The sequence below is a fragment of the Branchiostoma floridae genome, chromosome 13 (genome assembly GCF_000003815.2).
Source record: "Branchiostoma floridae strain S238N-H82 chromosome 13, Bfl_VNyyK, whole genome shotgun sequence".
Classification (NCBI taxonomy): Eukaryota; Metazoa; Chordata; class Leptocardii; order Amphioxiformes; family Branchiostomatidae; genus Branchiostoma; species Branchiostoma floridae.
Genome location: NC_049991.1, coordinates 3999950 through 4024829, shown reverse-complemented (window position 1 = coordinate 4024829; position 24880 = coordinate 3999950). Strand labels below are relative to the sequence as shown.

The window sequence follows — 24880 nt, the reverse complement described above, 5'->3', positions numbered from 1 at the left end:
AAAAACCAAAACCCCCCGCCCCTTTGGGCCAGTGTACCCCCCACCCCCACAAATTCTTCATAGGGTACACCAACCACACGGGCATAAACATACACACACAAACTTACACACCTATACACACAGACAACACACAAACACGCACGGATTTACCACAGTCACAAACACACACACGCATAGTGTACACACACACACACACACGCAATAAACACACACGCACATGAACACAAACACACACACACACACACACACGCACACACACACACACACACATATATACATACACGCAATATCTAGACAATATTGCACCGTTTACCGCTCGTCGACTTAATACCTATAGATCCCTTAATACCTTGTTTTAAAAGATATAGGTTACCCAGAGGTGACCTAGCGTTACCTGTTGTCATGACGACGGTTGCTACGAGTGAGTCCGTAACAGGCATGGCCAGTGCACCGCTAACAGCCAAAAGGCAGAGGACGACTGTAGAATACATGCTGTCGGCTCTTCTTTGAAAATGTAAACTTCTTCTATGTGACGTGAGGTTGTGAATGACTGTTGCAGCAAACGGGTGCGTTTTTATATACTCTCCCATTTCCTGTGCGACACACGTGTGAACTCTGGTTGTTATCAGCTGTTTGTTGTGTCGTATGTTTGCATAGTGTGGACTGGGGTAGATAGTGACGGCATGGAAATACGTCACGCAGCGACCTGTACGACGTATAAAGTTTGAAGAAATTCTCCTTAAAGGAAGTTTATTACTGCAATATATTTCCTGGTATGACTAAGACTCAACGTATTACGTCACGTGTGACCTTATACAGGTGTTTCGGTAAATGTTTCGCCCTTTTTGCTTTTATCATTGGGGCAATATATGTAAATTTATATACCACTATCGTTTATGATGAACATAAACTGTGTCCTGTAGGACTTAATAGGGGTGTTAAAGCCACACAAATTTTATTTTTTGTTTCTCGGATTTTTTCAGAAACAAATTGGGTCGGTCGGTCGAAAAAAAAATTAAAAAATCTTCGGGGGTAGGAGAGATCGGACAGGAAACCTAAACTTTCAACATTTAGGGGGTCCCTGGTAGCAAACTCCAAAGTTTGAAGAAAAATGATAAATGTACCGTCCAAAATAGGCACGTACAGCTACTGGAATTTGAAGCCCATATAATTAATTTGAGTGATGATAGGCAGTGACATTTTGTCAACACAATTTGAAAGGGTTTTTTTTTTCAAATCGGAAACATAGGGTCAGGAAATACGAGAAACGACAAACAAAATTGGTGTGGCCTAAGGGTTAACTGTGTAACGTTATATGTTTCTTGAATAGCAAAATGCGTCACACCTGATCATGACCGATTTTTACGCAGTAATGGGCAGTATATTGGACTTGAGTGACACTTGAAAATATATTATGTCGGCATGGCATTATGGTAGGGTTCTTATCCCAGACTCTATAGATCCTGGGTTTGAATCTCCTAACATGCCCCATTAACGTTGTGTCCCCGGGAAAGGCACGTCACACGACTTTCCTCTCTTCGCTCGGGTGAAAAATGAGTACCTAGCTTCGGTTAGGGACGTCCCTTGTATAGGACGTCAAATGAAGGTCCAATGTTTGGGGAGAGTCACACCTCGAGCACGTAAAAGAACTCACCACACGTGCAGAAAAGAGTAGGGGTTCTTCCCGGCAAGAGAGGATCAAATAAATATCAATACACTTTTGATACTTATAAAAAGTTACTGTTCATTACAAAACCTGTGTTTTACGCCATGAGGCAGTTTACCAGGTACTATATACAAAGACCATCAAATTCCCCTGAAGCTTGTCAAAAAGACCTTTCGTAAGACAAGCTTTATTGGCATGACAACAGAAAGTACAGTCGCTTTTGTATGGTCAAATATAAACTACAAAAAAAGGACACTCTAATCATTGGATACAGAATAAATCGTAATTAAAACTCTACTAACTGAAGGACATAGGATAATACGAAAGCCTCCATACAATCAGCTGGGGCTAAACATAAGTGTCACTATCTTTCAGTGAAAGAACATAAATCTTTTAGATCATATGTGACAGATGACAACAAAGGCTCTATGTAAATATCCTAATTCCTAGAAAAGGAGTTAGTCAGTGAGTTGACAAGGAAATAAGGCCAGTAGAGACGAGGACGTTTTGTAAACCCTGGGCTCTCAGAAGATAAGAAACAAGGGTTTGGCAAATATTCCAAGAAAAAGTTGTCGACACAAAACAAGGAAATGACAAGGACTGTTCCCAGCTCTTAGACGCAGATGCCGACGAACGTTTCGTGAACCCTCATCTCTCTGAGCGTATTTAGAAGAGGGTCTGCATGGGGTGTGCAGTAATGCTTAACGCAGAAAGGCCAACAACCTGCACGATAAGAATCAAGGTTTGAGTCATACTCTGGTAAAGAAATGACGAACCTGGAATGGCAAGGGACATAAGATTAATGAAATATGGTTTGAACATGTCATACCTACGTAAAATTTAGTTTCATGGAATTTCCTAGTCTATTCAATATGGTAAATTGTATGCTGAGTCAAGCTCACCGCTTAAGCTGTCATAGGTTATGAAAGAGGCATGCGATGATATAGAGAAAATATTGAAGACAGAAATTGTTGCAGCCTTTTCATATCCTGGGACCTTTAACCTTACTTTCTATCATTTCGTCTCACAGGGACAGAACTTAATATGCCACGTGTGAGACGGCCCCAGCAGAGGCAGCTTTATTGTTTGGAGTTTCCGTCGCCTAGGGGGACTCGTACGTCATGCCCGAACATGCCCCTAAGGCCTGTCTCAGTCAGAAAGGCCTGCCACTGCCACTAGTCGCAGCTAGATACTCATTTACACCTGAGTCAAGTGAGGAAAGTCCTATAAAGTACCTTTCCCAATGGCACGAGATCGGTGGCACAGCGGGGTTCGAATTCAGGACCTCTTGGGCCTGAGCCGAACGCGCCGCCGATTACGCAACGCAGTCTCACTATAGTCAAACGTATACATTAGAATTCGGCATCCCCGGAACGTCGCTGCACACGAACAGCCCCTTCGCTGCACACACAACTCCTTCACTGCGCATACACAGCACCTTCACTGCGCACACACAGCTCCTTCGCTGCACAGACACAGATCCTTCGCTAAAAACATTTTTGTGCCAGGGGGCCTTCGTACTCGGGTGATCGTGAGTAGAATTTCGGTCAACAACCCGGGCAGCTCAGCACGGGCGATTAAACAATTAATAATTCGTTGTCGTCATACTAGTTGTACTGGTGGCATCAATAAGGAAGCCATAAGTCAAGTTGTCAACTTGGTAAGTGTTACAATTTACAACACTAGTGCCACTTTTTACCACACTCGTGCTCTTTTACATATTCACTACAGGAATGGCTGAGACTGTGACACCATGTTTTGTCGCTTCAATTCTTGTTACAACGTTTATGGTGTGTTATAATTGTCAAAATTAGCGATCTTGTTTTTCGTTAGCCATCTTGTTTTTTTTCTAGCCCCATCTCTTTATTTTGCAGTCCAAAGAGTATGTCATCCATAAAATTTAGCGTTTGTGTCTAAGTCCTATTTTCTTTGTTTCTCACAGGAGGTTTAAAACATCCAACTCTTTCACACGACCCTAAACGGTGGCGCCATGGACGTTCGTGAATGGCTTAGAAGCTCAAAAGCAGCCCAGTACATTTTGGTTGGCGGAGTAGCTGTACTGATTTTTGGCTATATAATACAGAGCACGGAGGTCGGAAACTTGCATCCGCCCCTACTTCGCCTTGGTACCGTTGTTGCGGGTAGGCTACTAAATATTACTCTTTCGTCGGTGTATCTGTATATCTGTATACAATGTATACATACTATGGAATTCCTTTTGTTTTTGTGAATGTCATAATAAAATGGTAACGCCCAGCACGAAATGGGGAGGGCGGGGGTACAACATGTTTGGATGTGAAACACTGTACTATTGTTTGTCGATAGATGGTTCAAGAAAAGGTCGAACGTTGCATCAACAGCAAAGGTGGGGAATACTACAATTTCGTACTCATTGAAAAGGCGTTAAGAACACTAGGGGTACCACAACAATTATAACTTTAATTACAATTACATGTAGTTCAATGGGAAAGTTGAGAAAACAAATATGAAATTATCTTAAGAATCAAAAGTTCAAGTCATACAAACTTACCCTACTATCATGTCCTTATTAAACTAATTTGCAAGAATTTATATATGTACAACTATTCTTTATATAGACCCCCCTAATCAGTACCCTTGGATTGGCCCGTATAGCTCAAAACAGCTATCTGGCGATGATACCACTATTTCAGGGGGGTGCGAACCCCCCCCCCCCCCGAGATGGAGAAAGGTAAGTTTTTACAACTAATTCAACACGTATTGGGTCATTCCTACCGCAGCCACTCCAAAATGCCCAGATTTCACAAAACAGCCCACCAAAAAAAGGCTTTTAAGTTGTTCGATTAAAGCTTTGTTTCTATTTATAAGTTCCATCACTGGGGGCTATGCAGAGGTTGGGCGTTTCTACCCTGGAGGTAGTACTGAAATGAACCTTTGTGACTAGTGGTGCATACCTAAACTCATATTAAGGTTCAGGTCCGGATTCAGGTCCGGCAGTTCAGGTTCAGGTCCGGACTTAAAAGGTTCAGGTCCGGACTTTAAGTCCGGACCTGAACCCATCATTGCATATTATGTGCACTAGAAATTTTCTTTTCTGAGTGTTAGCATGGATTGAGATGCAATGTGAAAAATACATGCAAATCATATTCAGTCAGTGTAAACATGAAATGTTTTTTTTTTTTGTTGTTGTCTTTTTCCAGTGCAAATTTCACTGTCTATGGAAGGTTTTAGACGGTTTAGACAAAGAAAAGGGAACATAAGTGACAGATAGCTTTTTGCAAGTCCGGACTTAGCTCCGGACATTTAGGGGTTTTTTTTTGGACTTGGACCTAAACATTTTAGGTCCAATTCCAAGTCCGGGCTTTAGGTACGCACCACTATTTGTGACCTATAGCACTAATTACCATGTATCTCTATCAATCCATAGGTCACTGGGATAAAAATAACATGTCACCCCCACAACCACTCCTTGTGAAGTTAAGCGGTAAACAAAACGAACAAGATCAAGAACAGACCAGAAGGAAGGAACTAGTGGAAGAATATTGCAAAAACAAATCTTCATCCAACATGGTTAGTGACTTTAATCTAAATATGATATTTCTCAATTTTGCACAACAGTAGGGCTAAGCTGGTATGTATTTTAACATTAGAAAAGTTTTGCTTTTCTTGAACGCAAAGGAGACATTGGCAATCGCCTTTTTACTTGTTCGATGCAAACATACCGACTCGGGCCATAGTGAATTTCTATCCGTCTGATATGATTAATGAAATGTCACGGAGGTTATGTTTTACCCTGCGTTTGTCTGTCTGTGTGTCAACAAGATAACTCAAGAATGGCTAAGCGGATTGGGTTCATACTTTGTGTGTTAGTAGGGTGTGTTGAAAGCTCAAAATTATTAGATTTGGGTCCTCTAGCGGCTTCCCTTGGCACTGCAGCACAACGTCCGGTTTTGCTATCTCTAACTAACTATATCTATAAGCTATGCTCACGATTTCTATGTGTTAGATAGCTCTTGTGCTCAGGAAGAAGTAACATAAATTTGGGCCCCCTAGCGGCTAGTTTTGGGACAGCAGGGGCATTTTTGTCAAAAACTTCTGCAGAGGATAACTCAAGAAGGGAACAACGAATGTTGGTACGTTGTACAAAATGAAATACCAATTACGCAAAATAATAATTTTTATTTGCATATTCAATGAGAATATTCTATCATAGCATTTCTTTTATTTATTTTTCAGCTTTCCCGTCGTATACCCATGGGTAATTTCTTCGTCAGTGATAGATATAAAGTGCTGTACTGCAAAGTCGGCAAAACCGGTAGCACCACAACCTCTGCTCTGCTTTACAACTTGGAGTTCGGGACAAACTCCAATGAAGAAGAGTACTGGAAACACCAGGCTACCGCACCGATGAAAAGGCTGACGTCTTACACGAAGGACGAACAAAGGCTACGTCTGAACACTTACAGAAAACTCGTAGTGGCGCGTAATCCTCTTGAGAGGTACGTAGAAATCACAGCTTTAACTTAAAAAGTTCATCTGTGTTGGTAGAAGTCATTATTGAAATAGTTAAACTAATATCCAGCACAAAAATTGGACTCACCCAAATTTTCGACTGACGGTGGGCGCCATAGACTTCATTCAACTTGCAATCCACTGCTTAATTTACAGTTTAACTTTTTCAAGAAAAAAAATCAGTTTGTTATATTTACATCGAAAATATGGCTTTTTTCTTTTCCAGAGTCAATGGGAACGGAAGTGGCATGACACGAAATTTATGATGTTATGTGACTTCTATGTGTTTTCATGTATTTCGCTGATGCCCCAAAGTCTACTTTTCGTTAGATAAAGATGAAATGTGTAGAAATGAATACTAAATAAATTAGTATTTGTATGCATAATCTTCGCAACATATATGTGTCATAATGAATATAGCAGTGGTTCAAAGAAAGCTGACAATACGTTTTGTATCTTATTATGTAGATTGGTCTCGGATTACTTATTTTTCTTTGGAGGAAAAGAACATTTCGTCTCAAACGGAAGACAAGTCCGTGACAATATGAAGTACCAAGATATGCTGGAAACGATTGGTTGGAACGCATCAACAACAAAGGTGGGGAAATTTTAGTCTGCATGTATTTCTTACTCATTGAAAATGGTAAAAGAACACTATATGGGACTACATGGGTAGTCTAGTAATACATTTAACCCGGGCTATTCAGACCGGGGGGGGGGGCTTTGAGGCCTGCGCCAACTTCGATGTCCTATTACGCCAGAACGCCTTACGCTAGAGCCACCAAATTTGGTGAGTTTTCCTAAAATATTGTTGGCAACAAATTTACGAAGTTTGACTAATTTTCCATTTCTTTTCTGTTATCTGCACTTGTTGTTACATTTTTGTAGCATAACTTGAAGTTTTCAGAGAATACCCTTTTTTTCATGGATCCGGCCAATATAATCAAATTGATGACGTCATAATTACGTCATCTTACGTTAGTGTAACGTCAAACGTCAGGTACTTGTTAAATATTATGTCGACATCATGTCCTGAAATTTTGGTGGCCCTACGGCACGTCGTTCAAGAGTTATAGAACTTAGAAAAGGACGGCCTCAAAAGCCCCCCCCCCCAAACCCCACACCCCCCGCCCCCCCGTCCAGGGATGACCAAAGAAGCCCGGTCTGAATAGGGTTAATGTACAGCTTTTCCGCCAGAAGGTTGCCCACTCGTCAAATGGCGGTCTCACTTTGTTTTTGCCGGCTTGGACGCAAGCAGAGGCTGTCTTGATAAAAAAAATTGCGACCCACATTTTATATCTAAACCAATCATACGCTAGCTTCCCTTGCCTTGACGTCACACAGATCCCGCGAGAGGTTGCGACATTTTGAGATCTTTCATGAGTCCACTAAATGGCTGTCATTGCCGCTAATGTACGCGATGTTTTTCGCCATTCCTGAACGCAAATTTCTCGATCTATGTAAGGTTTTAGATGACTTATAAGTATACTACAACAAGAAAGAGATCATATACAATTGCGATTTTTTCAAGAAACGTTTCCGGTTCAAATCAGAACTTTTTAAAAGTGTAATATCTATATTTTCTAGATTGATAGTGAAAGCTGATATGCATATGATATGGGGGCTTAGATAAGCGGTCACTTATGTCCTCGAAAATTATTATCTATTCATGTCTATGTCAATGGCTTTTTCTTTTTATCAATTATTGCATCAAACCATTACTAATCTGATTTTGCAGCTTCCATACGACGAGGACTACGGCTTTTTTAAATCCAAAAATGGAACATATCACCTAGTTCCATTTTTGGCCTTCATAAGAGCTGTAACAGACGACACAGATAGATGGCAAAATAATGAGCACTGGGCGCTGGTTTCTGATTATTGCCCACTTTGCCAAGTAAGTACACTGATTTTCTGTAAACTTATGTATTACTAGCCTCCATAGCAGGCTCTCTGGGGCCTTTTTTGGCTCATGATACACGTTTGCAGGCCATTTCTGTTTTACTAGGTCGCCAGTAATCAGCGATGGCTGGCAATCGGCGACACAGTACAGGAAAATTGTATTATGGGCAAAAAAGGCCCCAAAGAGCCTGCTTTGGAGGCTACGTATACGTATTTCCTTATTTCTTTATTTGTTTATTTGCTTGTTTGAAAAAAAAGTCACAAAATGCCTGAATTTATTGATAGTTTAACCGGCTTCTCTGTTACAATCGAGATGTTTCTTTAAAAGATACATGTAAAATCATATAAAATTGCTGGTACAAAAATCATTTATCAAAATAGACATGTTCTTCCTTCACATCGGCATGAAGGCGATGTATCTCTTCCCTCAGTCTGACATTTGTCCCCAAAAATGTGACGTCATGTGACGTCAGCAGTGGAAAATGTGATGTCAGCAGTGGGTCAAAGGTGACCAGATGTTGATACCGCCTGCTTTCTCGCGTCGCCTTCGAAAAAGGATGATGTTCTTAATAGGTATAAATATTAGCAACACATTCTAATAAAAGAAAACAGTACTTTCTTTACATTTACAGGATGAGTGGGTTTCTGTTTGGCCTTTGCCGTAAATTGTTGAGTACGAGCGTGCACGTATACGTAGAGTATCAAGTTACCCCGTTGTAACTGCATTTATTCTATTTTTTCAGGTTCAATTTGACTTCATTGCCCACACTGAGACTCTAGCTACTGACTTGAACACCTTCTTTCGAAACGTCGTTGGTGTCAAAGGAAAAGAAAACATTTTCCCTCGAGCGAAAGAACGCCAGGGCAAGAAAAAGATCTTGGATGTTTATCGAGAAATACCACTAAAAGAAATACAACGTATTGAAAGAAAGTACAAGCCGGACTTTGACGTGTTTGGCTATTCTGCTGAGAAAACTATTCTTCAGCTACTCCAGCTGACTAAGTGAAGGCATCGCTAAGGCCACAGCAAGTAAACTGTATGGATGACATCAGCGCTCTCATTAATTTTCGCCTGATTTCAGGGGGGAAAGGGGATGATCAGCGAAAATAGGCAAACATTCTGTATAGCAGCCTTATTATACTTATTAGTAGAAGTTACACTAGGGAGGTAGCCATGACTATAGTTGCAGAAGTGAAACTTGTTTGATAGTTGTAAAAGTGCCACCAATATGGAAGTCATGAATGTACCAATAGCCATACTAGTGTACCACACTATTATCACTTCTATAGTACACTATTTAACTTCTTAATACAGGAATGAATACCTTGTTAGTTGTGATGCCACGTTTTGTTATTTCAAATCTTGTTATGGCGTTTATGATGTCTATTTTAAAAATTTAGCCATCTTGCTTTTCTAACTCTACATAGGAGGTCATCCAGAGAATTTATTTACTGTGGCCTAAAGATGCTGTAGACGCTTCAAATAAATATATAAAATGGTAAAATGTGTACTGCTTTGTCAACTGAAGTCTTGTCAACTTTGCACAACAATTGTACAAAGACACAGAAGAATAACTACAATTTCAGCAAACTAATCTATATAATAGAAAAAGAGTGTGTGTGGTATTTGGCTTTTATCGAAATTGGAGGAATTTGTAATTCTTAACTAGCATATTTTCCTATCTATACCATGTAGGGATTGTCACATGTCAGTATGTAATTAAATTTGCTATGTAAGTCCATTGAGATAAACCCAAGGGACCGACATAATTAAGCAAAGTTATCGCTATGTAAAGATGGCCGCTAATACAGGTCATAGTCGATAATATAAGAGAGGACATAATACTGTAAATGCATTTAAGTTCGCGGGGATTTAATTTCGCGGTAGCGGGAAATTGACTTTTCGCGGTGGTTTTAATTTCGCGGTAGCACCATGCACTGTAGTCTCTTACTGTTATGGAAAAATGTTCTCGGTGGTTTAAATTCGCGGTGAAGCGGCCGCCGCGAAAACCGCGAACATTAATTCACCGCGAACATTTCTGCACGTACAGTATTCAGAAACCACTTTACAAAAGTTGCATGTTGTACAATGATGACTTAGAAAGATAATATGTTGGCAACGTAAAATTTCTTCAAGTTGAACAAAATGCAGGAAATCCGTATCGAACGTGTGTCATGCTATTCAGAACAACGATATGGAGTAAGAAATTCATAAGGAATTCCAAAATCATATGCAGTTGCTTGGGTAATTTCCATAGGAGTGCCATGTGCAAGCATAGGCGTGAACGGATGTTGGTAAAAATCAGTACTGGGTTGGTAGAAAATGTTTGCCGAGAACGCCTTTTACAGACGTCATATTGGTGTGGTACATCAACGATACTTGGAAATACTGTTACATAGCAAAATACATTTCCTTCTAGAGCGGAAGGGACGACGAATTCCTTTGCACTTTGTACGATATTAAAGTCACCACAGTGACGTCACATAGTTGAGCCACTAGGGACTATACAAACACACGTGGCGTCGTGAAAACGTAACGTTTAGGATGTTTGGCCCAGAACACAGAGGCCCTGGGTTCCAAACCCTGACATGCCACCAGTGTTGTGCCCTTCGGAAAGGCAGTTAACACACCTTTCCTCACTTTATTAAGGTGTAAAAATTCAAACCTGACTTCATTTTGGGAGGTAAAAGATTTTGGAAGGAGAGGGATGGGCTCCGCCTCCCAATACTGTGCTCTAGACACAGTGGATAACAACCCACTGTTCCTACGGCCTGAAATTTACTAAAAGGGGACTATGGGACTATTTTCGTTTTTGTATGTTTCACAGTTACAATAAGTTAGCAACTCGAGTGCAATATAATGTCACTCTGTCTTGTTGTTACCGTCTAAAAGCAAATTTAAAAAACAAACACAAAGCCTGCCATGTGGGTTAGGGGGTACATATTCCACCACGACAAAGTTCGGCAAATTTAGCTACTTAAGCTCAAGTTTTTACAACCTGGAAACGTAGAAATGTATTTTTGAAGAAACAAAAATCAACAATAATTTGCAAGCAACTTTAATCCTTTCACTGGTTGGACTGAAATGTGAACAATTCGTACCAAACTAGTACGAACTGCAGTAAGTCATAAAAATAGCGTCGTGTACTGCGCGCAAGCAAAGGTGTCAACGAATGTTTGTAAAAATCAGCGCTGAGTAATTAGTAGAAAACTTTTTACCCTAAAAACGCCTGTAAAGACGTCATATTTGTCAGGCAAACGATACTTGGAAATACTGTTACATACTAGCAAAATGCATTTCCTTCTAGAGCGGAAGTTACGACGGATTCCTTTGCACTTTGTACGATACTACGGTCACCACACAATTCAGTGACGTCACATAGTTGAGCCACTAGGCCTATACAAACACACGTCGCATCTTGTAGACGTAATAGGATGTTTGGTCCAGAACACAAAGGTCCTAGGTTCAAACCCTGACATGGCAGCTAACACACTTTTCCTCACTCTACCCAGGCGTAAAAATTCAAACCTGACTTCAGTCAAAGATTTTGGGAGGAGAAGGAGGCGCTCCGCCTTCCAATGCTGTGCACTAGACACAGTGGATAACAGCCCACTGCCCCTACGGCCTAAAATTTACTAAAAGGGCTATGGGACTATCTTCGATTTGTATGTTTCACAGTTACAATGAGTTCGAGTGCAGTGCCACACTGTATAGTCGCTTCTATTCTGCCGAAAAGCAAATTAAGAAAAAGTAATAACGCGTCAAACCTTAGTATATTATGGGTACATATTTTGGGAAAACTAAACTTTACTCAACCAACACCAAGTTTAATTGGAACTTACCCCAAATTTTCAGCCGGAAAATTTGGGGTAAGTCCCAATTAAACTTGGTGTTGGTTAAGTAAAGTTTAGTTTTCCCACAATGTCATTTACCAACACAGATGAACTTTCATGCTAAGATGGGTACATATATGAGGGTGTACTTAGTCTACCACAACAAATGTTAGCAAATTTAGTTAGCAAGGTAACCATTTTTCGGCCTCTAAACGTCAAAATGTGTTTTTGAAAAATGAAAAAAATCAACGTTGATGAGTAAGCAACTTTAATCCTTCCATTGGTTGGACTAAAATGTGAACAATTCATACCACAGTTATCATGACAAATCGTTCACGAAATGCAGTAAGTCATCAAAATAGTGTCGTGTACTATGCGCAAGCAAAAGGTGTGAACGGATGTTGGCAAAAATCAGCGCTGAATTAGAAGAAAATGTTTACCTAGAACACCTGTTGAGACGTCACAATTGTCAGCTTTCCGTAAATACGTGGAAATACGGCGCACACGGCAAAACATATTTCCTTCTAGAGCGGAAGTTTCGACGGATTCCTTTGCACTTTGTACGACGGATTGAGTAAGTTTACGTTTCCATGCCGTCACCATTTGACCCAGCCCGCACTGTACAAACACTCGACAAAACAAACAGCTGATAACAGCCAAACGTAACACGTGAGTCCCACAGGAAATGGAAGAGTATAAAACTGGACCGGTTTGGTGCTACAGGCATTCACAACTTCACATCACAGAGAAGAAGAAGTCTACCTTTACAAGGAAGAAGCTACAGAGAGAGTGAGCTAGCAGCCATGTATTCAACAGTCGTCTTTTGCCTTCTCGCCTTGAGCGGCACACTAGCCATGCCTGTTACAGACCAGGTGAGTTTTTGGCGACACCTCCGGGACAAGGCTGATATTGTTCGTTGTCCAACGTTCACGTTAATTTTATTTTAGGTCGTCGTACGACTTCGATTTTGGAAAATTTTCCAGCAGGCTGTGACAAAATTAACCATTGCCAAGGATCTAAGACAGTTTTTGCATATGAAGACTGTGAAATTTTGCACGACAAATGCACTACTATCACAAAAATGCTCAAAGTTTGCGACAGTAAGGTCTACGATCTTTAGACAATCATAAGACGAATTTGGCAGGGCCCTCAGACAAAAAGGTTCATCTTTCTTTACGTGTTTCATGAGCTTTAATGTTCTCGCGGTTTCATGGTTAAAGCGACAATTACTAACTTCTTTTATATTGTCGTGTTTTATAGGCGAACAGCACTCAAGCGGTAACGGAAAGTATTCTAAACGCCACCGAAGCGCAAGACGTCACCGTGCAGCCAATAGTAGTCAACGTTACAGAAAAGGTCGACGCATCGCAACCGACAACAACACAGTCCACGCCATTGGTCACTGACGACAACGTAGTAACGAATGCATCTACAGCGACCGAAACAGTCGTGATTGAAACGACTACCGAGTCACTAAGTAAGTCTTAGAACATGTCATCTTTCGAAATCATTATTTGCTATTTGTGATTGCGTGCTTTGAATCAGACACTGCAAAAAATCCGATCTAAGAGCCCGTATTTAAGTATGCGTAAATGTGCAATTTATTTGCGTAAAGGTTCCCAAACTTCACGCATACTCTTCAAAATGCATTTCTATGGATCCTGTGTAGTCGGAGGTCCATAGGATAGCATATATTCCTTTACTGTCTAGTTCAGTACTTAGCGAAACGTGGTCTTGTTTTTGGCTACATTGTATTTGCCATTTACGTGGGTGAAAGAAATAAGTTACTCATCAACCCTCAGAACATTGCTCTGTTACAACCCATAGGTTCGTACGACCAGCTTAAGAACACCATACAATGTATCATAAATTCACAAAAGGCAAAGCTACAAAATAGATGAAAACTGTTATTGATTGTTTACAGAGTTTACATGTGGAGGAAAGGCCGCCGGTCTGTACGCAGACCCAGACAACTGCTACCAGTACTTCGAGTGTGTTGAGGGCTTCAGCACCGCGTTCCTCCGACTCTGTGCGCCGGGAGGACCCGTCTTCGACCCCGCCAAACAGCGCTGCGACTGGCCGGAGAATGTGCCCGCTCCTTGTGGGGTGAGTATGGTAACACATCTTTCATTCAATTTGAGTCGGTCAATGGGCAAGTGGTTAGAGTGCTCTCCTTGCAAAGGCTGTGAGTACATAATCATATATACGTCTTTCTCTACCTGCTTAGCACTCGGTATGTAGGTACGAAAGAGTTAGATAATGTAAATTGAGTACACCCCACTCATCCAGTGGACTAGTACCTCTGCTGTACATGCATGTAGTGATTGCACAAAGTTTGTGACCTAAGGGCATTAAAACAGAGATTGGCGCCTCCCCATGCACCATCTGGACTAAAATTCTTAGCCATGTTAGAATCTCGAATAGACCTCTTGCCAGCTGCGGCGGCCATTTTGAAATTCCGGGGTTCATCCAGGATCATGCATTTTAACGAGGCTGCATTTGGTTGGTGCTTCCTAGTTGTAAGGCTGTTTTTTTGTAAAGTATGGATATGCCATATTCAGTGGTAAGTTTTACCCCTCTCAGATGTAATGCTGCTATGACCTCGTTGCAAGTCATTATCCTTTGTAACGTTTTCGAATTTCTTTAACTGATATTACAGACGAAGGTTCGGAACGAAGGAAGTATCCGAGCTAGGTCCAGTCTGATGGCCAGGGGTTCTTCCACCTTCACTTGTACGGGGAAGCAGCCGGGCCTGTACGCCGACCCTGCCGACTGCTCCATGTACTACGAGTGTGTGCTGGGCCACCCCGTGTACCACCGGCCCTGTGCCCCGGGGGGAACCGTGTATGACCCCGCCAGCCTCAGATGCAGGTGGCCCTATGAACCTGAAGTTTCCGGTCCTTGCGGGACACTGAGTGCAAATGTAAGACCCTCTATTTTTCCTTTTTTACGCTAATTTGCGATGGCTATTTTCTCATGTCTACCTGGTTATCATGTATCATAATCATATTTTCCTCCAAATCTAATAATTTCTCCATAATATGGAAAACAAGACTCTCAATTTTACTTTTTTATATTTCAGCCATACATAGTATGGTGAAATATATTGTATTCGTCATGTTTCTTCTTTCTTTCTTTCTTTCTCCTGTCAAATCTTCAAAGTGAATCATCTCCGCCGTTCCCGAACCGAATGACCTGAAATTTGGCACAGGGGTAGAATGGGCCGATACCTTGATGATTTTTTCTCAGTTTTTTTTATATCTGCCTCTAAAATGATTTTATTGAGATTTTTTGGTCAATTTTAGACCAAAACCGTATATTTTGGCCCCTGTACCCTGGTATTACAACCAAATGAGCTGAAATTTGACAGAGATGTGCCTTGATAATGCCCCCACATAAATTCGATAACACTTTTGGTGTACAGTACAACAAAATGCTTATTTTTGCGATTTTTTGACCAATTTTTGACCAAAAAAGGACACTTTTGGCCCCTGTACCCTGGTATTACAACCAAATGAGCTGAAATTTGACAGAGATGTGCCTTGATAATGCCCCCATATAAATTCAATAACACTTTTGGTGTACAGTACAACAAAATGCTTATTTTTGCGATTTTTTGACCAATTTTTGACCAAAAAAAGGACACTTTTGGCTCCTGTACCTTGGTATTGCAACCGAATGAGCTGAAATTTGACACAGATGTGCCTTGATAATCCCTTCATATAAATTCAATAACACTTTTGGTGTACAGTGCAACAAAATGCTTATTTTTGCGATTTTTTGCCAATTTTTCACCAAAAAAGGACATGTACACTTTTGGCTCCTGTACCCTGGTATTACAATCAAATGACCTGAAATTTGGTATAGATAGGCATTAGATACTTGGTAACAAGATTCTAGTAAAATTTTTGACATAAACAACTTTAAAATGATTAAATTTGGCACTTTTCTGAGGGAAAATTTGTTTTCATTTGGCCTCCTGACGTGACCTTCCGTGACCCCGCACAGAGCCACACCTGTGCGCGTCAGCCGCAGAGTTAATTGAATCAAAGACCTAGCCAATCGGCCAATCGTACTGAAAATCGTTAATGACATTACATGAAGTCATTCAACAATTTTCAGTCATGATGAAAATTTTCTGAATGGAAGGTGTGATTATTGTCATTTTCTGAAAAATAGAAGCAAGCTCTGTTTTTACCTGGAATCAATTCACAATAGCAGTCCACTTTGGGGGATAATGTACTGTTAAGAGGATGTTCCATTTTTGCGCAGGGGTGATTTGGAACAGTCCAATGTTGCGTGGGAAGGGGTATGGCTGAAATATGCTGTATTTGCTCTTAAGCAAATGTCGGCCTTTCTAGTCTTCAATCAATTCACGATGTCTACTCTCTAATATCTACCTCGTTATTATAATCACATTTGCGTCCAATAAAAAGTTCTCCTACTCTAAGACTGTCACTCAGCGTAATTTTAGTCCGAAACTCTTGGTATTCTTTAGATATCTGACCAGAGTGTTGTTAAGACACATGATTTGTTTCCTCACATGTGGCGTCAGTACTGAGTCAAAATTCGTCAGAAGTCGGTACCGGCCCCAGTTCTGTTTCAGAGAAATACACAGTAATGTAATTTACCATCTCAGATAAACTTTCATGTTAATCATATCCCTTTTATATCATATCATATCTACAGCTATTGACTGACCAAACCTCAGCAAACGTTCCTGCTCACGATGTCCCCGTCCCCTCCACCTTCACCTGTACGGGAAAGCAGCCGGGCATGTACGCTGACCCTGCCGACTGCTCCATGTACTACGAGTGTGTGCTGGGCCACCCCGTGTACCACCGGCCCTGTGCTCCGGGAGGAACCGTGTATGACCCCGCCAGTCTAAGGTGCATGTGGCCCCACGAAGTGTCCGGTCCTTGTGGGATAAGTGCAAATGTAAGACCCTCTGTTTTACTTTTTTTTACATTCCCAATGCCTATTTTCTCATGTCTACCCTGTTATCATAATGAATAATTACATTTTCCTCAAAATCAACAAATTTCTCTCCATAATATGAAAAAAGACCCTGTATTTCACTTTTTTAAATTAATTCACAATGTCTACTCTCTTATGTCTACCTTATTATCATGATAATCATATTTTCCTCCAATTAACAGTTTCCCAACTCAAGGAATGTCACTTACCACAAATTTTGTCAAAATCTCTTGTTATCTTTAAGATTTTTGACCAGAGTGTTGTTAAGGTTACTCATAAGCCTTGTGACCCCGCGCTGGGAGGGTCAGGGGTTTAGTCTCTTCTAAACGCTCTAGCGTTTGCAGTTTTGAACCTAAGCCCATGAAATTCACACACAATACACAAAAACATGTTAGAATTTCTACTATGGTGATATCTTGGGCAGGTTATGGATAATTTATTAAGAAAATGGCATCAAAAATGAACTTCCGGGATAGAAAGCCGCTATACGATTGGGACAAATATAGTGCCTGAAAACATGCAAAACTTGCCAAAAACTTGGTCACAAACAATAACCTATGTACCAACACATGTACTCATTGTATTATTGTAGTTATATTTTACCAAATATAAAAGAAAATCAAGGAAAAATGCTTGATTTTCTTCCAAAACTTCGCGCGGTGTGGCAAGCTCTTGCTTTCACAGAGCCCTCATTCAAATCTGCAGGCACTCGGCTTACATGTTACTTCACCACTTGGTCTTTCCATATAAGGCATGGCCCCAAGGAATACCGAGAATTAATGTCCCAAAAAGAAAGGTTTCTGTTGGCTTACGGCTCTCCGAATCCTCCCCGAATCCTCCCGAAGGTTAATGAGGTGTCAATCACATACACTAGGAAGAACCCCTGGGACAAGCAAGCCTCTTCCGCACGACATGCTATCACCACACATGGTGTGGATTACCTACTAAGAGCTACCACTGAAAACTGTGGAAAACACTGTAAAGAAAAGACAATACTAGGTATTTTATATGACTAAAAAGGTCCAAGAAGTTTAAGACTCTGTAGCATGTAATAGTATTGTGTTTGTATGAGAACTATAGCCTTTCAGAAGCTCTGTGGCAGTCTGTTGACTGATTGGCTGTAGTTTTCTCTTTACTGTGGGCTATACCAAATGTATCCAAAGGTGGAAAGAAAATAAGTACAGATTTATTGAATCGTGGTGTTTTGTGTATTTACTTTCATGTAATAGGTGTGTAGATGTTTTTACTAATACATGCTTAAAAATTCAATCATATTTTATAAGTTTTAATACAGATATAAAAGCATGCCTATCTCCTCTATGTTGGAGTTTCCCTGCATGTTTGATCAAGTGTGCATGTCCTGGACCTGTAGTATTATCACTCACTCATTCATGGCCCACATCATACAGGTCGAGAAATATTCCAATGGAAAGGTAGATACACGCTAATTTGTGCCACAACCTCTCTGATTTTATAGTAATTTGGTACATACAGTGGTATTATGCTTTCCAAGTTGCATTTCAACCAAAGAAACCAAGCATGATATACGACCCGACCAACCCTACCTCTGCACCACAGGTGGTACAGCTTGTCACCGCCCAGGCCAGCAGGGCAAGATCTGATAAGGCCTGGCCTGGCCACTTCGGGGGAACTCGGAACTCTTGTTATCTTTAAGATTTTTGACCAGAGTGTTGTTAAGGCACTATTTTTTTATTCCTCACATGGTGAAGTCAGCACTAAGTCAAAGTGCAACAGGAGTCGGTACCGGCCCCGTCCTGGTTGAGACAACTACAGTACACTGCAATGTAATTTACCATCTCAAATAAACTCCCATGCTAATCATATCCTTTTTGTATGTATCCACAGCTTTTGACTGACCAATCCTCAGCGAACGTTCCTGCTCACGATGTCCCCGTCCCCTCCACCTTCACCTGTACGGGGAAGCAGCCGGGCATGTACGCCGACCCTGCCGACTGCTCCATGTACTACGAGTGCGTGCTGGGCCACCCCGTGTACCACCGGCCCTGTGCCCCGGGGGGAACCGTGTATGACCCCGCCAGACAGGAGTGCAGGTGGCCATACGAAGTGTCCGGCCCGTGCCGAGCTTACGTAAGTAGCACCACAAGTGGATATAAAGATATACTGTAAGTCAGTCGCAACCGAGTGCATTGCTCGCTACTGCAGCTAGGTGTCGCTGCTAACAGTTGATAAAGAACCCTGTTATCCACCGATTATCCCACCTGATGAAATTTACGGCAGCTCTTTTGCTTTTAATGGTTTGAACGTTATCATGATGCCTAAATGTTTTGTAATATCGTTTTCAGAATGATTCTCAGTCTCGCTCACTAATAATGATTCTTAAGCTTGAAGTTTGTACATATTTAAATGTTTGACTAGGCTTTTCGCCAAAATATAAAAATGGAGGGCATCACAGTTGATATATTCCGTACATGTGTGACACAAACGCTGCTATCCAGGGCTGTAACTGAACCCTCCCCGCTAGGAGGCCGGTGGATATAAGCGAGATTTAATCAGGCTACAGTTGATGTAGGAATATTCAAAAGTGACTAACGATGTGTTCTCTATTTGGCACAGACCGTACCAGCCATCCAGACCGAAACATTTTCTTGTGCGGGGAAGGCGCCCGGTCACTACCCCGATCCTGACAGCTGCAGCCGGTACTACGAGTGTACCCTGCTCAGCAGTGAGCCGTTCCACCGGGACTGTCCACCTGGAGGCCTGGTGTTTGACGCCGGTAGACAGTATTGCACCTGGCCGTGGAGCGTGGCCGGACCCTGTGGGGTAAGATCAATCTTTTGGTGACTTGGTGGGCTTTTTCGGCGTTACCCCTACCCTACGTGGCCCCGTAGGACAACTTGCTGTTACCGCAAAATGAAGATCAAGCAACAACCTCTGGACCTGTGTTGTTCGCAGTCAAACGCACTTGCATGCATGCACAGCTCGCTGCAGTAGGAAAATAACAGTTTTAGGGCATGGCCGGGCCCCGCATTTAACTCTTAAGTTAAAATCAACCCGAGACCCGGCAACAAATAATAGCCGTATCAGTATTTCTAACCTATCTAGGTTGTTAGATTATTTTTTTTAGAATCGTATATGAGACATTTCAGAATATTGCTTTAGTGTTCTAATTCTTTGTTTTGTTTCATTTAGGATTACGGACAGTGAGGGAATATGCGCAGAGTTTCGGGACCCGTCGAATAATCTCAGCTGGACTGAGGCCTTCGTCATACGAAGAAGTGAACTAATTTTTTTATAATATTGTCTAAAATTCTAAGTACAAAAAAATTGCCTTTTGTATATTTCATTCGTTCATTATATGTAACATGATACCATAATTACCTTTTTTTTAAATACGTGTGCAATATCCTGGGGACATTTGGTAGTTCCTATATGTATTCTTTAGTTGTCTGTACTGTACAGTATTTATGGTATGAAGAAATAAAGACTGAAAACTGCACATGATAAGTTTGTGACTCCTTTCTACACCTTCTTAGTAAAAGGTGACGGGAATTTCATACCTGCAACATTGGATAGTTAAAGCCATACTGTAATCTAGAGGAAAGTGTTCCAGCTGTGCTACTAATATTTTTAATTGTATCTCAAAATGTAATTATATCGACCACTTGACATTGAAACTGGACAAGGAAGCAGTTGCATTATAAAGCATAAACCCCCGAGTACCATCCAATTAAATTACAGCCATGTGTAACACGTGATAATACGAAGAACCATTGGATTCAACTTGGCAGCTCTTAAGAAATATTTGTAATTTGTTTTAGGATACTTGTTTTACAACTTGTAGCCATTAGTTAGTAACTTTATTTCTCACTTGCTTTTGGTCAAATTGGGCTTTGATCTTTGTCAATCTTCCCGTTGAAACCCATCCTCAAGTTAGAAAAATGCAGGAACCCCCTAATAAGCGCTGGTTTGTCAGCAACGTAAATTTTCCTCAACTTTGAAAAATACAAGGATATACGTACTAAAAACTATTGCTATGCTATTTCGACAGAGTGTCGGGTTACAAGAGGCCTACTATTGGCTAACCGTAAAATATTTAAATATAAACAAAGTGTTATTACAAGGAAAATGTATTCAAAATAAGATTAAATTCGCAATTTTAGATAGCTATTTTGTTTTGATTTTCCTCCCAAAGACGATTATTTTCTGTTTCAAGGAAGGCCTTCAATTTGACCATACTCTTGATAAGATTGGCCATGGCAAATTCTCGATTTTTATATTTTTCATCACAAAGTTTGTAGTAAGGTGTCACAGAGGATTGGACTACTTAGACGCCTCAGACACTGCCTGACTTTCAGTATTGCTGACATGTTGTACAAGACTATGATATTGCCTATTTTCGACTATTGTGACACTGTCTGGGGAACCTGTGGGGCCACCAAACAACGGCAACTACAAATACTACAAAACAGAGCGGCTAGGGTGGTGCTACAACGTAGGCAACGGGACATCAGCACTGTGAACCTCCACCAAACTCTCAACTGGAAATACCTGGCTGATAGGAGATTTGAGCACACGTGCATTATGGTTTTCAAATGTCTGACAGGCTTGACACCAACTTACCTATCCGCCACATTTCAGCACAACTCTCGTATCCATACTTACAACACTAGGCAGACCACTAAACTACACCCACCAAGCTACACCACCACATGTGGACAAAAAACATTTGCATACACTGGCACTAGCCAGTACAACAAACTAGCAGATAACATAAGAAACATCACAACACTAAAAGGCTTTAAAACAGCTCTGAAGAACATATGTTTATCTGACCTCAAGTAATATTGAAACTAAGTATGGAAAAGCACTTTTGTCTCTGATGTGCCTTACTGTTCTTTAATTTTTTTTGTTTGTTCAATCTCTACATATGATTTAGTATCCATGCTTTGTAAATTTCAGTTTCATTAATTTTCGTTTTACACATGATTTGATATATGATTTGACCTCTGACCTCCACCCCATCTCTTGACATATTGATTTTGACCTTGGAACGTTTTCGACATGAGTATGGACACTGATTATGTTTTGACGCACCGGTTTTATGTTTTCTGTACTGTATGTTGTCCCTGGTGTTCAAAGTTTGACTGATTGTTATCACGTTTTTGTCCTGTATTTATTATTTACATGTATGTTTGATGGGCCCCCTTGGAAATCAACTACTGTATGCACTGTTGTAGGGGTAACCCATCTGTCTCAAGATGAAATAAATAAATAAATAAATAAATCTAAGAGGCAAATAAAACTTTTTTTTTTGTTTTGGGGATTTTTTAATTTTTATAATTCTAAGCAAAGTTACAGTCAAAAATATGCGTAAAAATGGCATTTTCGCACTCAATTAACTGTTACCAATAATTCAAAATCGAAGGCATTCTTTAAAATTCCCAAAAACAAAAATCTCAGGAAAACCGTTGCTGTCATTTTGAGCCGTCAATGAGTTAAATTGGACTCTTTGTCGAGATCTTAAACGATGTTTGCACGCATGTCATGCCGCACGGAGAGTGGGAGGGTGTAATTGATACTGGTGTAAACAACACTTATAATATTCAAGGTCACCAACAAAAACGCCAGTAGCTTCGTTACATGTTACAGGTCCGCAACTAAGTGATAGCATAGATGTACTGTCCAGAAAATTGTTTATATTGGTGTAAAACTATATTTTTCGCCTGATTCAAATAAGTTGGGCGAAAAAGGCCAGAAAACACTGTTTTACCTGCAATGACCGCAGATGACCTAAATAGAACAAGGGTTTGATTCGAATTACGTCAGATCGAACACGGGGAATAAGGTTCGAATTCGGCTAGACATGGGAGGTTTTGAGCCCGTATTTGACCACCGTGTATCATGACAACTTGTGTATAAAATGCAGTTAGTCATCAAAATAGCGTTGTGCACTGTGCGCATGCATAGGTGTGAACGGGTGCTGAAAAAATCAGGGATGAGTTAGTAGAAAATGTTTGCCGAAATCACCAGTTAAGACGTCATTTGTCAGGCAAACCAACGATACTTGGAAATACTGTAACATAGCAAAATACATTTCCTTCTAGAGCGGAAATGACGATAAATTCCTTTGCACTTTGTACTGCAGTCACCACACAATTCAGTGACGTCACATAGATGAACCACTAGGGACCATACACACGTGGCGTCGCAAAGACGCAAAATTTTAGGATTTTTGGCGCGGAACACAAAGGCCCTAGGTTCCAAACCCTGACATGCCACCAGTGTTGTTCCCTTTGGAAACGCACTTTACACGACCTTTCTCACTTCACCCAGGTGTAAAAATTCAAAACTTGCTGCAGTTATGGAGGTAATAGAAGGAGAGGGATGAGCACTGCCTACCAATACTGTGCCTAGACAATGTGCATAACATTATCCATTGCCCCTACGGCCTAAAATGGGCTATGGAACTATCTTTGTTTTTGTATGGGGTGCTGTAACAATGAGTTAGCAACTTGAGTGCAATTACACACTTTCTAGTTGTGTCTGTCCAAAAGCAAATTTAAACACACACACACACACACACACACACACACACACACACACACACACACACATACACACACACGAAGCATTTACCATTGAAACCTTTGCGTACTATGGATACATATTAGGAGATACGTAGTTAACCACAACGAAGTTTATAAAATCTAGCTCACAAGCTTAAGTTTTTAGAACCTCAAAACGTCTGAATGTATTTTTGAAGAAAAAACAACAACAACAATGATTTGCAAGCAAATTTAATCCTTTCATTGGTTGGACTAATCTGTGGACAATTTGTACCAAACTTATCATAACAGCTTGTGTACTAAATGCAGCAAGTCATCAAAAGTAGCGTCGTGTATGCGCATGCAAAGGTGTGAATGGATGTGTATAATCAGCGCTAAGCCAGTAGAAAATGTTTACCTTAGACACCTGTAAAGTCGTCATATTTGTCAGGCAAACGATACTTGGAAATACTGTTACATAGCATTGTACATTTCCTTCTAGAGCGGAAACGACGACAAATTCCTCTACACTTTGTACGAGTACTACGGTTACCACACAATTCAGTGACGTCACTAGTTGTCCCAGCTCGGACTACACAAACACACGTAGCGGTTAGGATGTTTGGTCCAGAACTCAGAGGCCCTGGGTTCCAAACCCTGACAGTGTTGTGCCCTTAATAAAAGTTAAAAAATTAGGCATATCATACAGATTTCCTCTATTTAGATTTTGGGAGGAGAGGGATGGGCTCCGCCTCCTAATACTGTGCCCTAGACACAGTGGACAACAACCCACTGCCTCTACGGCCTAAAATTTACTAAAAGGGCTATTGGACTATCTTAGTTTGTGTATGTTTCACAGTTACAATAAGTTCGAGTGCAGTGTCGCACTGTCAAGTCGTTTCTATTCTGTCCAAAAGCAAAGCAAGAAAAAGCAATTCTGCGTCAAACCTTAGCGTACTATTAGTAATACTTGTAGTACTATGGGTACATATATGAGGGGGTACTCAGTTCACCACAACAAAGTTTAGCAAATTTAGTTAACAAGGTAACCTTTTTTTAGCCTCAAAATGTATTTTTGAAAAATGAAAGAAATCTCCGTTGATTAGTAAGCAACTTTAATCCTTCCATTGGTTGGACTAAAATGTGAACAATTCATACCACAGTTATCATGACAAATCGTTCACGAAATGCAGCAAGTCATCAAAATAGTGTCGTGTACTATGCGCAAGCATAGGTGTGAACGGATGTTGGCAAAAATCAGCGCTGAATTAGAAGAAAATGCCTAGAACACCTGTTGAGACGTCACATTTGTCAGCTTTCCGTAAATACGTGGAAATACGGCGCACACGGCAAAACATATTTCCTTCTAGAGCGGAAGTTACGACGGATTCCTTTGCACTTTGTACGACAGATTGAGCCAGTTTACGTTTGCATGCCGTCACCATTTGACCCAGCCCGCACTGTACAAACACTCGACAAAACA

At 40.8% G+C, this 24880-nt stretch overlaps 3 protein-coding genes across 4 annotated transcripts in view; 2 read left to right on the top strand and 1 right to left on the bottom strand.

Annotated features, from left to right (window-relative positions):
* LOC118429581 (putative white-brown complex homolog protein 30) overlaps positions 1–586 on the bottom strand; it is a 5980-nt gene extending 5394 nt beyond the window's left edge. Inside the window, exon 1 of one of the 2 annotated variants that reach the window (XM_035840122.1) lies at positions 395–586. In XM_035840122.1, the coding sequence (XP_035696015.1) occupies positions 395–491 (97 nt within the window). In that variant the 5' untranslated portion in view covers positions 492–586. The remainder of the gene's footprint in view (positions 1–394) is intronic. The other variant, XM_035840123.1, reaches the window with a different exon arrangement.
* Positions 587–3749: 3163 nt separating this feature from the next.
* Positions 3750–9553, top strand: LOC118429583 (carbohydrate sulfotransferase 10-like). Its single transcript, XM_035840128.1, has 6 exons — positions 3750–3807; positions 5073–5215; positions 5882–6144; positions 6626–6755; positions 7896–8054; positions 8803–9553. Exons 2-6 carry the CDS (start codon positions 5093–5095, stop codon positions 9064–9066), a joined length of 939 nt encoding a protein of 312 aa, XP_035696021.1. The 5' UTR covers positions 3750–3807; positions 5073–5092; the 3' UTR covers positions 9067–9553.
* A 3035-nt stretch (positions 9554–12588) lies between these two features.
* LOC118429576 lies at positions 12589–20136 on the top strand. Its single transcript, XM_035840113.1, has 8 exons — positions 12589–12765; positions 13154–13370; positions 13818–13999; positions 14553–14758; positions 16783–16831; positions 18737–18979; positions 19466–19672; positions 20042–20136. Exons 1-8 carry the CDS (start codon positions 12697–12699, stop codon positions 20054–20056), a joined length of 1188 nt encoding a protein of 395 aa, XP_035696006.1. The 5' UTR covers positions 12589–12696; the 3' UTR covers positions 20057–20136.
* Positions 20137–24880: the final 4744 nt, after the last annotated feature.

Coding starts and splice junctions, on each gene's coding strand:
- LOC118429583 (XM_035840128.1), top strand. CDS start 5,093: ATGTCACCCCCACAACCACTCCTTGTGAAGTTAAGCGGTAAACAAAAC. Junction 5,216..5,881: donor ACAAATCTTCATCCAACATG/GTTAGTGACTTT, acceptor TTTATTTTTCAG/CTTTCCCGTCGTATACCCAT. Junction 8,055..8,802: donor ATTATTGCCCACTTTGCCAA/GTAAGTACACTG, acceptor CTATTTTTTCAG/GTTCAATTTGACTTCATTGC.
- LOC118429576 (XM_035840113.1), top strand. CDS start 12,697: ATGTATTCAACAGTCGTCTTTTGCCTTCTCGCCTTGAGCGGCACACTA. Junction 14,000..14,552: donor ATGTGCCCGCTCCTTGTGGG/GTGAGTATGGTA, acceptor CTGATATTACAG/ACGAAGGTTCGGAACGAAGG. Junction 18,980..19,465: donor CCGGCCCGTGCCGAGCTTAC/GTAAGTAGCACC, acceptor TATTTGGCACAG/ACCGTACCAGCCATCCAGAC.